Source organism: Podarcis erhardii (genome assembly GCF_964252035.2).
Source record: "Podarcis erhardii genome assembly, chromosome: 6".
Classification (NCBI taxonomy): domain Eukaryota; kingdom Metazoa; phylum Chordata; class Lepidosauria; order Squamata; family Lacertidae; genus Podarcis; species Podarcis erhardii.
In genome coordinates this window covers 95,145,816-95,160,703 of record NC_138510.1, presented here as the reverse complement: position 1 = coordinate 95,160,703, position 14,888 = coordinate 95,145,816, and the positions used below count along the sequence as shown (strand labels likewise).

General features: G+C 40.8%; 1 protein-coding gene across 2 annotated transcripts in view; it reads left to right on the top strand.

Moving 5' to 3' along the window:
- The window catches only part of RALGPS2 (Ral GEF with PH domain and SH3 binding motif 2), a 106,536-nt gene that overhangs the window by 71,482 nt on the left and 20,166 nt on the right, over window positions 1-14,888 (top strand). For both annotated transcript variants that reach the window (XM_081865160.1, XM_081865161.1), the window contains exons 9-14: window positions 2,598-2,735; window positions 3,731-3,821; window positions 4,395-4,462; window positions 6,591-6,726; window positions 7,959-8,110; window positions 12,858-12,912. In XM_081865160.1, coding sequence (XP_081721286.1) covers window positions 2,598-2,735; window positions 3,731-3,821; window positions 4,395-4,462; window positions 6,591-6,726; window positions 7,959-8,110; window positions 12,858-12,912 — 640 coding nt within the window. The remainder of the gene's footprint in view (window positions 1-2,597; window positions 2,736-3,730; window positions 3,822-4,394; window positions 4,463-6,590; window positions 6,727-7,958; window positions 8,111-12,857; window positions 12,913-14,888) is intronic.

The window sequence follows — 14,888 nt, the reverse complement described above, 5'->3', positions numbered from 1 at the left end:
AAGAACGCAGACCAGAATGTCACCTTCAATTCTTTAAGTTTATTTAATAAGAATCAGTTCTTCGCTGCAGCAGTAATCAATAAATCAATAAAATAGAAGATGATGTTAATTCTTTTTGTGAGTGTTGCATACATGGAGAAATATGTTGGAAGGGAGAGGAGTTGGACTTTTCATTAGTACTATAAGTTAACAGTTTTACAGTATTTTGAGAGGAAAATAAAACACTTACCGGTAAGTCTTAATTTTGGTTAATAGCAACTATTTTAGTGTTTTATTATAAATATCTATGTAGGCAAGGCAAACAATTGCATGAACTTCATGCTAGAAACCTGCAAATCTTACTTGTAATTTAAATTAATTTTCCCATTGAACTTACCTATATTGGCTGCCATCATTCTGCCAAATCTTTAAACTCAACAACCAGACAGAGATAATGAACAAATTCAAGGCACCCCACCATGTCTCAAAGGTGCCCCCCCTTCTGCATCGTTTTCTGTTTAACTACAGTACTTGAATACTTCAAAAGCTTAAAGTTCTGTCAGTACAATTTATGAAGATTGTGGTTATTTAGAATCAATGCAAATCAGAGCAGTTTTTCATTATCTGTAGCAAGCATTTATTTTTACAGTATGGCATATAATAACTCTCAGAATGTAGAAGAGCAGAGCAAACCTTATTTTTAAGTACTTTAGTTCCCCAAGTTAACTTAGATGTAAGCAAACTCGCCAAGTCACCATAGATGCATTTCTAAGAATAATTACTTTAATTCAGAGAGTAAAACTAAAGCCTGACTTCATGTTGGACTGGCAGTGTACAATTGCAGCATTGTAGTCAGTCAGGCAGTGAGGACTGGTGACGCTTTGTTTATCCAACCAATCTAGTTTGAAATTTCCCTAGGAGACCTTTTGATATAAGGTTAGCGCTTTGGAAGAACCTTATTGTCACATTGAAGCCTTGGAAGAATATTTCAGGGCAAAGGGTCAGTTCAAGAAGATCACTTCTGGCAAGATCAAGCTGCGTTCAAATCTGTCAGTTTTGGATCTTTCCCTTTCTCATTTTTCCAATCAGTTCATTACATTTCTGCATCACTTTGTGATTTTTTTAAAGTATTCACAAAACCTCTCAAGCATACAGTGCACAATTATCCTAATATGCACATATTTGTTTGCAGTTTTGCCTAATAATACATAGTTTTATAGACATTTTTTCTAATATGCATTTTTTGTTATTTTCACTAAAATTTGCATTTTATTTACACTTTCCCCTAATCACATTTTTGTTTGTTTGAGAACTTCATTGTAAAATTCAGAGAAGTGCAAATTAGATAGCTTTGCTTTAAAATGCAAACCGAACTACATGATCAACCATCAAACCCAGTTCTTTACTACTTGATAATCATGGAAGGAGTAAATATTAAGCTCATTCTCTGAAATTCAGAGTATTACTGACATCCCTTGTAGGTTGGGGTTAAGTATGTGACATTCTTTCCTCTCTCTCTGGCATCACTTAGAGACAAACTTAATACAGTGGTACCTCTGGATACGAATGGGATCCATTCCAGAGCCCCGTTCGCATCCTGAAGTAAACGTAAGACGCGTCTGCGCGTGTGCAGGTCGCGTTTCGCCGCTTCCATGCATGCACGTGACATCATTTTGAGCGTCTGCACATGCGCAAGCGGCAAAACCAGGAAGTAACACACACTGTTATTTGTGGGTCGCCGCAGAGCGCAACCCAAAAATACTTAACTTGGAGCTACTTCAGCCCGAGGTATGACTCTAACATTATCTAATTCATTGAATTAACTCTGTGCTACAGTAGGGCTGTTTTTGCCAAATTGTCCTTCAAAAGCGTCTTACATAGGATTTTTAAAGTCCATGTACAATTGCTCGTGGCAATTTCAGAATATTATAAAACATTTCAGAATGTTATTATAGACTAAGATATAAAGTATTTTACTCAGTTCTGTGATTTCTTGACCATGTGCTATTATTTGTAAGAACTCAGCTTCCTCTAAATATGACAACTTAAATTTTTACTCCATGACTACATAACAAGACCTAAAAACGTGACTGTGGTTTATCTAGAAAGTTAAAAAAAACAAAACCTGGATGTAGCAAATACTATTGATTTAAAAATAAGGTTGAAGGGAAAAGAAATGCCCATTAACCAAATACTTTTAACCTGTTGATTTGTAAACATGCTTTTAAGTATGTGAAACCTTATACCCTTGTAACAGCATTCAGTTTTCAGATATGGCAAAGCTACATCTTCCTCATATCTTCAGTGCCTTGTCACTTGTTCTCCATCTTAAAGCACAACTGAAAGGATATGCTTCAGATTATGGATTCTGTCCAACACTGGACACACAGAGTTGTGTTTACGCAATGGGACTTTCCCTCTCTTTTCCTTGCACACCCTTAAAATCTGCTCTGGAGGGTTCTCCAGCACAAGCGGTCGAGAAGAGGAAAGTTCTGTTGTGCAACGGAAAATCAGCTGTGCCTCTGAAACAGCAGCATTGGATACAATGCTAAACGTTTTGGATTTTGTTGACCAAGACCAAAAAAATCTTTTTTTCTGTGTGATCTTATGTTGTCCAGGTATTTATCTCTCAGATTTGACATACATTGACTCGGCATACCCATCGACAGGGAGTATTTTGGAAAATGAGCAAAGATCAAACTTAATGAATAACATACTCAGAATAATTTCAGATTTACAGCAGTCATGTGAATATGGTAAGTTGCTATGCATTCATACTACAGCATTGTAATTAATCACTGAATAAGCTTCTCTGAATATAAAATCCATTAATTCTAATCACCTGTGTTCTGGGGCCAGCTACCCATCAGATGCAAGAGTTCCCTCCTAACGGAGTATAACACTCATAAGGCAAGTTTTACCCAACTCTGGGGACATTTGGAGTGGCAGAGCTAACACCTCTTCCAAAGCCCTACTGGCTCTGGTTAATTACAGCAGAATGTGGAGAGAGGAATAGTCTTTTTTCCCCTTTCCCGTGGCAGTTCTAGGGTGGCGCAAGAGAAGGACCCAGATCAGGACCCTCACTTGTCCAATGGATCCTTGACTGACCTCACTCCACCTCACCCTCACAATGTCCCATTTCAAAGCCTTGCACTTGTTTATTGCTGGTGGCACAGTAACTCCAAAGTTACCTGAGCCTTCTGTGGGTGGAGCAGGGGCTTCCATGGTAGTGGAGGAAAGTAGAGCCAGGTGAAAGGACACCTAGAGCACAGATCAGGTGTTAGGCATGCTTCTTTAGTAATAGTAGTTTATCAAGTATATTATTATATACTTAAGTGATGTTTGAAAATCTGTTTGTTTATGCGGACCTTTGGGACAGAATGTTTGAATTCCACCCTTTGTTTTGCTGCAGTAGACTAATCTGGCTACCCCTCTAGGAGTTAGTACCACAACAGAATAACATCCATTGTCCATTATAGTGTGTTTTTCCATACATTTGTGCGGTTAATCTACAGTTCCCTGCTTTTGTTTGCATTTGTTTTATCTTTTTGAAGGATGGCATAACGTATTTTGTCACCCAGAAATTAATGGGGTGTGAGAAGCATGAGGTGTTAATTGCGTATTTTAAGGAAGTAATAAGATGTAGTGCATCTATGGGATGGGATAAGCAATTAAAAAAAAAATACATGTTCAAAAGTCAGCTCTTGGTAAAGGATGCCAAAGTGCTGATTACATTTTGCTTGCTGTCTAGATATTCCTGTGTTGCCTCATGTTCAAAAATACTTGAATTCTGTTCAGTATATAGAAGAACTTCAGAAGTTTGTGGAAGATGACAATTATAAGTAAGTATAAAATCGAGTAAATTAGAATATAACAATTGTTTTTGCTTTTAAAGCTAGGTAATATTTCATAAAGGTAAAGGACCCCTGACAGTTAAGTCCAGTCGCAGACAACTCTGGGGTTGTGGCGCTCATCTCGCCTTACAGGCTGAGGGAGCCAGCATTTGTCCGCAGACAGTTTTTCTGGGTCATGTGGCCAACATGACCAAGCCACTTTTGGTATTTCATAAAGAACAAGAAATGAAGGCAAGTGCAATCCCTTAGTTTCATGACCATTTGGAATTTTTGGGAGCTCCTTGAATTGTAATCTGCTTTGCATCTCCCTTGATTCTAATTTAAAGATAAGCCATAGGTAGCAACCAAAGTTTTCAGATAATTATCCATGGGAAAATGACTTGTTAGTCCTGACTAACTTACATGTTTCAATTGTTTAATAAAAGTATTTCTAACCCATTTTCCCTCTAAATAGACCCCAGGGTGGTGTATAGCATATGAATACATGAAAAAGCATTGTCTACCGGTTCCCACCTATATTGTGTTATAAGCAAAACTTTTTGTGGTTGTTTCTAAATGCAGGCTTTCATTAAAGATAGAACCCGGAACAAGTACCCCACGTTCTGCTGCATCTCGTGAAGATTTAGTAGGTAAATGTTTACCAGACAACAAAAAAGTTTAAATATTTTTTAACATTTCTTTGTTTCTAAACTTGTCTGTTGAAGGTGTAAAAACAGAGAGTCAGTATCAAAGATGTCCTGAAGAATATACACTGGCCCAGTGCTTTTAAAGTCTTGCAACTATTATACAGTGGTAGCTGGTTTCAGCTGTTCAGTGATAACTTAAACACTGGAGGTACTTCTTGTTTCTTAATAAGAATAAAACTTAAAATTGAAACTTACCTGGGATAGCTCAGTTGGTAGAGCATGAGACTCTTAATCTCAAGGTTGTGGGTTTGAGCCCCATGTTGGGTAAAATGTTCCTGCAGTGCAGGGAGTTGGACTAGATGACCATCATGGTCCCTTCCAGCTCTATAATACTATGGTAAAAGGAAAAGGGACCCCTGACCGTTAGGTCCAGTCGCGGACGACTCTGGGGTTGTGGCGCTCATCTCGCTTTACTGGCCGAGAGAGCTGGCGTACAGCTTCCGGGTCATGTGGCCAGCATGACTAAGCTGCTTCTGGCGAACCAGAGCAGCGCACAGAAACGCCGTTTACCTTCCCGCCATAGTGGTACCTATTTATCTACTTGCACTTGACGTGCTTTCAAACTGCTAGGTTGGCAGGAGCTGGAACCGAGCAACAACGAGCTCACCCCGTCACAGGGATTCGAACCGCCGATCTTCCGATCAGCAAGCCCAAGGCTCTGTGGTTTAGACCACAGCGCCACCCGCGTATACTATGAACTGTAATTAAAAACTACATACTAACCAAACACTAAAAACATGTTTTCAACATTTAACAAATGCCAACAAATTACTTGAACGCTGCTATATTAAAGGTGACATCAGTGGCTGCTTTACATTTGTGTTTATTTTGATGAGAAGGATGTTCTTGTGGACTTCCATTATTTAGTAAAAAGCGATGAGCATTCTAAGGAGCTCTTGCTGTGTTCTTTTAAAAAAATGGAGTTGAGGTAGTCAGGAAACAGATTTAGGGATAGAGAGCTGCTGTGTCTAGAGCTTAGGAGAGAATTTTTCTAGGAATTCATTTCCAACTTTTTACAAATCCCTCCATCTGAATATTCTTTCTCTAGAAGTGAGTCAGTAATAACATAAAATATCTATACCTAATAGTGTGTGCATTTTCTGTGTCTGGATAATAAGGCATTTAGTACATTTCAGGAGACATTTTCCATATTTGGAGAATCTTCAGATTGCAGGAATATCTCCCAATATTACTATTAAGGATGTCCACATACCATACAGACAAATGACATTGGCCAATTACTGAACTATCTCCTACATCTCCATAGTATCAGCTGAAAGAATGTGTTAAGCATGCCAATTTTCACATGCGTTAGTTCTCTAGTTTTCACAAACCTATTTCCTTGTCTGACTTCAGTTTGAGGATGCTAGTTACCAAAGGCTTACTATGTTCATGCCAGGGCCAAAAGTCTGTTTTGATATTTCAACAACATTTAGTGTGTTTTTAAAATAAATAAATGAATACCAGTAGGAGCCAGTAGGAAAACACTTTAATCTCCCAGGACATTCAGTTCAGGATCTCAAAGCAGCTGTCTTATTACAAAAGAATCTCAGAAACAGACTTGAAAGAGAAGTTGTTGAATTACAACTTATCACTAAACTGAAAACCATGGAGAGACCTGATCTTAATAGAGATATTAGATTCTTGTCTCATTACATATGCTAAAGCTATTTTTGGTCATCTGTAGGACTGTAGTTTCCTGTAGGACTAATTGCAGTCGTTAACAGTCGCCCACAGGTTTACTATGCCCATTAAATCAATCACCCATCTCCTACCACCCTCCTGAGAAAAACCCCACCGCACCCTCCCACTATATATAAGGGTCTGGTGACTTCTGTTTCAGTGTATCTGAAGAAGTGTGCATGCACACGAAAGCTCATACCAAGAACAAACTTAGTTGGTGTCTAAGGTGCTACTGGACATTTTTAAAATATATTTAAATAAATACTTGTTATATAAGAATCCATTCATGTATTTTTTAAATTATCAACTCTAGTTTGAAATTGGGGAGTCATAAGTGTGATAAGTATTTGTCGTGTTCACCTAAAATTTGTTCTCTCTATTTTTCCAGGTCCTGAAGTGGGAGTTTCGCCGCAAAGTGTTCGAAAAAATGCTGCAGCTGAAGGAGCATTGCTACCACCGACTCCTCCATCCCCAAGGAATCTGATGCCACACGGGCATAGAAAATGTCACAGTTTAGGATACAAGTTAGCATTTGATTTGAAATTCAGCTTAGATGCTGTGTGTTGTTGACATAATCCCCATATGTTAGCCCTTTTATCCCATGTTCCCCAATCTTATTACTTAAAGAATAATTTATCTTGGTACCTTTTTGCCGTTTTGTTTTAGCATCTAGTGGCCTGCTTTGCATGTATCATTAAAGCCATGGTGTAAAATAAGCCAGGACACCATGAATGAGCAGTGTGCAGTTGAATTATTTTCACAGGCCTGTTTTAGGTTCATTAAGGTGGAGCTAGCTCGCCACCAGCCACATATGGAAGGCTACCAGGGATTCATAAAATCTCCCGCTTTTGCAACCTGTGTGGGCCTGCAGAAGCCTGGTGTATCAGATTCCTGGCAGCCACAGTACATAACTAGTGGCTGTGCTTGGCCAGTTGGACCACAGTTTGTGCATGTTCTCTGTAGGAATCCTGCTGCCATTTGAAATATCCCTTTGTGCCTCCTGAGCTGATCTAATGCAAATTAGCACTTATTTATTAATCACCTCAAAAACTCATGAAGACACCATTAGAAAGTTTAAAACACAGGGAGGGTTTCTTTACATTTACTTTTGAAACTGCTCCCAAATTTTCTAGTGTTAATGGCAAAATCTACACATAGCACCATGAATTGTGAATGGTGTATGTACCAGGGAGCCAATCCTTTATTGCTAGTGTTGTTGCAGGGAAAATGCAGTCATTTAAAAAAGAAGGTGTGGTAATCACTGTGTGGTTATTTTGCCACTTAAACATTCAGACTTTTTGTGCCCATGTTCAAAATGCGTGAATCCTCTCTGCAATAGATCCCTGTCGTACACACTTGGCGTACTTTTTTGTTTATATGCTTGCCATGCTGTGTGGTGAAGTGGTTAAGAGTGGTAGACTTGTAATCTGGTGAACCGGGTTCGATTCCCTGCTCCTCCACATGCAGCTGCTGGGTGACCTTGGGCCAGTCACACTTCTCTGAAGTCTCTCAGCCCCACTCACCTCACAGAGTCTTTGTTGTGGGGGAGGAAGAGAAAGGAGATTGTTGGCCGCTTTGAGACTCCTTAGGGTAGTGATAAAGCGGGATATCAAATCCAAACTCCTCCTCTTCTTCTTCTTATCATGGAGAAAATATAAACTTGAGTACTAGAAAATGTATTACCTTGATACGTAAAACGTATTATGTCCTAAAGTAGTTGTGTGTTTTGTTTTTATCTCCTTTGTTCTTTTTATAGTTTTATTCATAAAACAAACACAGCAGAGTTCAAAAGTGCAACATTCCCCAATGCAGGACCAAGGCATCTGTTAGATGACAGTGTCATGGAACCACATGCCCCATCCAGGGGACAGGCAGAGAGCTCCACTCTTTCTAGTGGAATTTCAATAGGTAAGATGTTAAGCCTACTGAGCAGCGAAAGGTATTTCTAGGCTTGTATCCAAAAGTATTAGAGGGATCATTTTTTATGGTCCTGGAACAGTTCCACATAAGGCTTTTTTTACCCTAAGAAAAGGATAAACTCTGAAAAAACTTCAATATAAAATGTTAATAATGTGTTTCTTACTAATAAATTTTATAATCTGGAGCCTGAGTTCATGGCTCTTTGCAAAACCCCATCAACTGACTCGCCAATATCTGGTCTAGTGACCAACTCCCTCCTGCCCAAAGATGGAAATACCCAAGTGAAAGTGCTCCTGAGAGATTTCTGAATTTTGCTTTGCTCACAAGGCAGCAGCTCTGGCCATGCATGCATCCTGTTTGGTCTTGGTCTTCTCTAGACTGCCCCTCTTATGGGTAGATGGCATGCTTGATGACCCTTGATGAATGCACCCCCAATTTTACTTTGCAGCCAGTTGTTACCTGTCCCATATGTGATGTTACATATGATGTCAGTTGTGGAGCCAATGCTCATGGTTTGGGAAAAACTGCATTGTGGGCCCAATTCACACCCCTGTTGGGCTTGATTTTGCATATGAGTCAGAGGTCCCCATGGTTGCTGTCACAGGCTTTGCAAATTTGCATCTCTTCAGTTCTGTCCATGTAATTAATAACAGCTGGCTCTATAATAGTCATAACATTGCTGTGTGTGTCAGTTGATCTATCCCCAGCGCCAAATTCAGTACGAAGCATTGATACTGCTGCTGGCGCTGTGGTTTAAACCACTGAGCCTCTTGGGCTTGCCAGTTGGAACTTCGGTGATTTGAATCCCCGTGATGGGGTGAGCTCCCATTGCTCTGTCCCAGCTCCTGCCAACCTAGCAATTCGAAAGCATCCCAGTGTAAGTAGATAAATAGGTACTGCTGCAGCGGGAAGGTAAACAGCGTTTCCATGCGCTCTGGCACTCGTCGCGGTCCTTCGTGCACCAGTAGCGGTTTAGTCATGCTGGCTACATGACCCAGAAAACACTGGACAAACGCCGGCTCCCTCGGCCTGAAAGCAAGATGAGCGCCGCAACCCCATAGTCACTTTTGACTGGACTTCACTGTCCAGGAATCCCTTACCTTTTACCTCTGTACTGATAAGTTTGACAGTGTCTGTGGTGTTCCATGCTGTTCTCAGGGTTCCATTAGTATCAGGAAAGACCGTGGACATAAGGCTCCAACCAAAGAAAATAAGATCTAAATGGTTGCCTTCATCCTTCCTTGCTGAACTGAAGAAGAGTATAGAATAAGAGACTTAAAACTTTCTCGTCTCCTGAATGCCTCCCTACCCAGCCAGTACCTGCTGTTCTGCCAAGGACCTTCCCTCTTCTGGTTTTAGAGAATATGTGGCAGCTGTTTCAGAATTCTGCTCCAGGTTGCTAATGACACTAATAGCTAGTTACTATTTTTTATGTTTTCAAAGGAAAATACAACTGGGGGATTATTCACACTCCCTTTCGTCCTGCTACTTCCCCCCATAGAAAGCTGCTCTTTAGCGCTCAATTGGAGCAAATAGTAATTTGGGTTTTTCCTGAGAAAGGAGCAGGGCAAGGGTAAAACCACTTGGAACTGTGCCTAGAAAACACAGGTCAAACAGAAGACCACTCGGACTCATGCTTTCTAGGCACGGAACAAACAGAAGTGTGGGCAAGCCCTTGCTTATCTGTTGCAGAAGAAGTCCTCTATGTAATATCTCTTTGAGAAAAGCACAGTTGTAACCTAAGTAGGCCTTCTTTTTATTTTAACTTTGCAATTCAGGCTCCACTACAGTGTAGCTCCTTTTGGCGTCATGAACATATCACAGAAATATTTTATGTTTAATTGCTTTGGATATAATTATTTCACCATTTTTTCTATTATCAGAAATCATACGTTGTTTGGCACTAAATAAATGTGGTACTTGTAAACATTCATAAACAATATATATGTTGCCTTAAATTAATTGGGGGTTAACCATCATTTATCATAACCATTTCACCCTTTGTTCACATCCTGCCTGTCATCGCATCGCATTTCTATTTCTGTTGTAACCTTGCCCAGACCAATTGACGGCCAAAACACAATCTGCACTCATATGTACTCTACTGGTCACAATGTTTTTAGAAAAATAATCTGATTTTTTTTGTTCTCTCTAACTTGAAGCTTTTTAGAAGCGTCATGAGTAAGAATCTGCATGTATCACCATTTTTACCCCTTTGTAACAAAGACTTCATTTATAGTTTTTGAATGCACAAATCCCTGAGATGTGTTAGAAATTGCATGAAAAATGCAGGTTCTGTCTGGGCTGGAAGATACTTACGAGTTGTTTTGAGTGCAAGCTGAATGATTCAGACAGATTTAGGGGAAACACTTCAATCCACAATTGTAGTGCTATAATGATTTGCCTCTCTCATTGCTCAGAATTATATTCAGTTCCTAAACTGGCTTCATTTCCATTCCCATATTCAGCATGGCTCCATTGTCTTAATCTTTAAAGCCTTCAGTGACCATTTATTTCTCTGCCTTCGTATCCCCATATGCCAATGAGCTTCACTCCTCCACCTTAGCTAAACAGGGGCCTCCTGCTCCTTTCAATAAGTCCATACTTTCTCCCTTCCTGCTTTTAAGTCTTGGGTTTATGGGAGCAATTCAACCTTGTGTGGTTGCAAACATTCCATCAGTGCAAGCTTATCTGCTTGTCCCAATGGAACAATCTTCCTTTTTCTGTCTTCTTTTTTCTGTTCTTGGGGTTCACCCTGTCGGGATATCAAGCCCTTTATCAGGAGGAACTGGCAACAATCCTAGGCACGCGGCTTGATTCCCTGTTGACCTCCCTGGCTGCATTCCCCAGCAGGCGCAGGCAAGGTCTCGATCGGCGATTCTTCTCAAACGTGAGAAGAACACCCCCCCTCTTTCCTGCCCCCCCCCCCGGGCAGGGGAAAGAGATAGACAGAAACGTATTTACATGCCTTTATTTCTGTCTTTGCAGCGTTACAAAAACATGACTGCTCTCTTCAAGCTCCAGCAGTGTAGGAACAAACACTTCCTGGATAGGAACAAACGGAAGAGCTCATATTACACTCTGAGCTAATTCCGGTGCTTCGCACTGTGAAATGACTGCCCCTCTGATTCCGACGGGCAGTCCCAACATTCCCATCATGTTTACTTTTCAAGCTAGCAGTTTGCAGCTGCATTGCATCCATATCGTAACACACCCAACCTCCCCAAGCCAATTTGGAAGGAGGAGGGGAGAGGGAAGCCCTTTTGCATGGACTTCCACTAGTGCAGCCAGTGAGTCGAATCTAGCCCTGTGTGTATCACCACCTTTTCCTTCAAATTCCTCCAAGCTCACCAATACCATCTTTTTAGGAAAGCCTTAACCCCTTGTCCCCACCCATTGCTTAAACTTAGCTTTTAGCACTCTTGCCGCCACTTCATACTATTTTCTTGTGTTGTCTCACCCGTTCATTTAACGACAAGATTGCAAATGCGTCAGCCACATCTCAGCATAGGGACTTACCCTTTGGTTACTCCATGAAGTTCAATGCACATTAATAATAAAGTTCATTTCTGTTTTGGCCTTCAAGTTACATGTTCATACGTTTATTTTCTACCCTTAAAATACATCTTTTTCTTGGTGGGCACACACAGCTTCAGAATAAAATTTAACTCCCTCTGAATTCAGAGACACCTATCTCTTCAATGAGTGTGTTTAGAATTGTGGCCTTTTGTTTGAAAAGAAGAACCTATGTCTCTTTGGCTTTGATGGTCACATAGTAATGTTGCTTTGCTATCTAAAGCTTTTTTTTTTTTTTTTTTTTTTTGCCACTGTGCAGGACAAACATGAGTTGTTGCATACAAACATGAGTTGTTTGGAGTAGTTTATGTGCCATAATTCACTGGGGTCCAAAAAGACTTCAAAGCCCTTAGTGGGGTTCTGAGTGGTGAAAGTGCAAGATACACATTTATTAAAACACACACACACACACACATGTTTTCCTTTCTGTGCAATAGAAATTTGGCTTGGTTTAAAAATCATATTAAAATTCATTAATTGAACTTTTGTGGTATTCACCTGGCATTGGAACCATAGGGCATGTATTTTCAATAAGCATGTACCTGAAAGTAATCCGTTTAATTCTTTTTACTACTATCTCCTCCCCCCTTTGTACAAGAATTAAAAGAAAGCAAATTTTTCCTCTCTCTATTGATTTTCGAATTTTAACAATTGTATAATACCATAACATAACAACCATTATATCATTTGCTCTGCCGAGCATCCAATTTTTTCCTCTGGAAAGGGCAAGAAGCTTTAGCCATAAGTGATGTTTGCCCCCCCCCCCCCATTGCTGATTTTCAAATAAAAGACTGTGTAGGTTTTATTTTAATAAAGCAATAATCAGAATAATCCAGCAAGGGGCACTCATTTTATTTTGCCTTTAGTGCTTCAATTTTTAACAACATTGACAGCAGCATTTTGTAAAAATGAACTATATTAGAAGAGCAGCAGCAAGAATACACAACTGTACTTCTTTTCCCAAGTGTAATGAACCTGCATCTTCCATTTCCTCTTATAAAAGCTGCTTTATACTATTTATCTTTACCTTCTAACACACAAATCGACTCAAATAATATATATTTTTAATAGCACTTCATTATGGACAATTCCATTATGATTGGCAAATAAATCATAGAATGAGAGGATTATTTAGTTTAAACTCTTATTCTGATTTTAGGTAGCAGTGATGGTTCTGAGCTGAGTGAAGAGACTTCATGGCCAGCATTCGAAAGGTAAGAGAAGCCACTATATCTCTGTTTTGTTCAAATGCTTCACAGATCACAGTTCTTCTGCGTTTCCATGTAGAAGAATATGTGCAAAATATGCATGGAATGTGTGCTCATCCCTAAGTAGTTGTTTTTTAGTCAGGGAGCTCTTTTGAGGTTCCATGCTTTTCCTACGTGAAATAGAACAGAATAGCATGTGAAGCAATCCTAACTATATCACACGACAATATATTTCAGTGGTATGGTGTCACTGGACTTTTGTTTCAAGAGAATTCTGTCTAACGTCTGTGCCTGGTCAGGCTAGCTGCCATTCCCAGTTGGAAAACTGTTAACATCTATTGTGTTATGGTTCAATGCTGGAACCCATGGGTAAAACAGCAAGGCTGGAAGCAAGGCAAGCTAGTTGAAGGCTACTGGACCACAGACAGCTCCAAGCGGGCAACCTATCCAAGACCTTTTATGTCTCTTATCTGCAGACTGCCACCTCCAGGTCCCCCCCCCCTTTGAGAAAACCTTAAAAGGCCAGCCCTCTGGCATGAAAGTGGGCATTCCTTCTTTGTTCCATAGCCTTCTTTTTATGCTGCCAGATTGGTGGTGTGCAGTATGAGGTATCTGGTTCTTCTGGCTCAGGGAAGGGTCTCAGCTGACTCTGGTCCTAATGGCTCTGGTGGTCTGAGAGGTTCCTCTATGAGTTCTTGGCCAATACCTCAGATGAAGTGCTCTTCCTATCTTCTGCAGTCAGCTCTAAACACTCACCCAGACCCAGCTCCCCATCTGGTGCCCCTGCAGCCTCCAATTCTGTGTCTACCTCATTGCTGGATCATGCCAAAAACAACATCCAGAACTGAGGAGAGACAGCTCCCAATTCCTTCATAGCCTGAAGCCTAGCGTCGTCCCCTAGAGCAGTGTTTCCCAACCTTGGGCCTCCAGCTGTTTTTGAACTACAACTCCCATCATCCCTGACTAGCAAGACCAGTGGCAAGGGATGATGGGAATTGTAGTCCAAAAACAGCTGGAGGCCCAAGGTTGGGAAACACTGCCCTAGAGCGCTAGCAGCCCTGCAGTGCTTCCTGGAATGGCAAATGGGCTTTCAAGCCCAATATCACATGTTGAGTGTTGTCTGCCCCATGGATGTACAAGAACCTTCTGTAACTCTTCACATTTTACTTAGACTTGGGAGTTCAGAGAGGGTGGTGCAAGCATGGTCAGGAAGCTAGTAAGTTGGAAAATACGAGGTCCAACAGGCACCAGGATCTTGGAGGCTTTCATTCTATGTGCCACTGTGGCAGCTCCTAAGGAAACTGCTCTTACTAGTCTTAGCTGTACTGCAGTACTGCTATTGTGGATGTCCAGAAGGTGGTAGTGCTATTCACAAGCAGCCAAACAATAACTTCTGGCCCCAAAAAACTGTGCCCTGTTCATAGACTGCTTTTCTCCTCTGAACCACATGATTGCATTCAGGCCACCAACCTTGATACAGTGGTGCCTCGCAAGATGAAAAGAATCGGTTCCGCGAGTCTCTTCGTCTTGCGGTTTTTTCGTCTTGCGAAGCAAGCCCATTAGCGGCTTAGCGGATTAGCTGATAAGCGGCTTAGCGGATCAGCTGATAAGCAGTTTAGCGGATTAGAAAAAGGGGGGAAAGAGGAAAAAAACCCCGCAGGAACTCGCAAGACATTTTCGTCTTGCGAAGCAAGCCCATAGGAAATTTGTTTTGTGAAGCACCTCCAAAACAGAAAACCCTTTTGTCTAGCGGGTTTTCCGTCTTGCGAGGCATTCGTCTTGCAGGGCACCACTGTAGTTAATATTTCTGCATGGTGACTTGCAGGCAGCAGTTGATTTATGAAAACCCAGCTAAACATCAGGAAAAACATTCTGTCAGTAAGAGCTATTTGACAGTGCAACAGACTCCCACAAGAGGTGGTGATGTCTCCTTCCTTGGAGGTTTTTAAGCAGAGGTTGGATGGCCATCTGTTATGTATGGT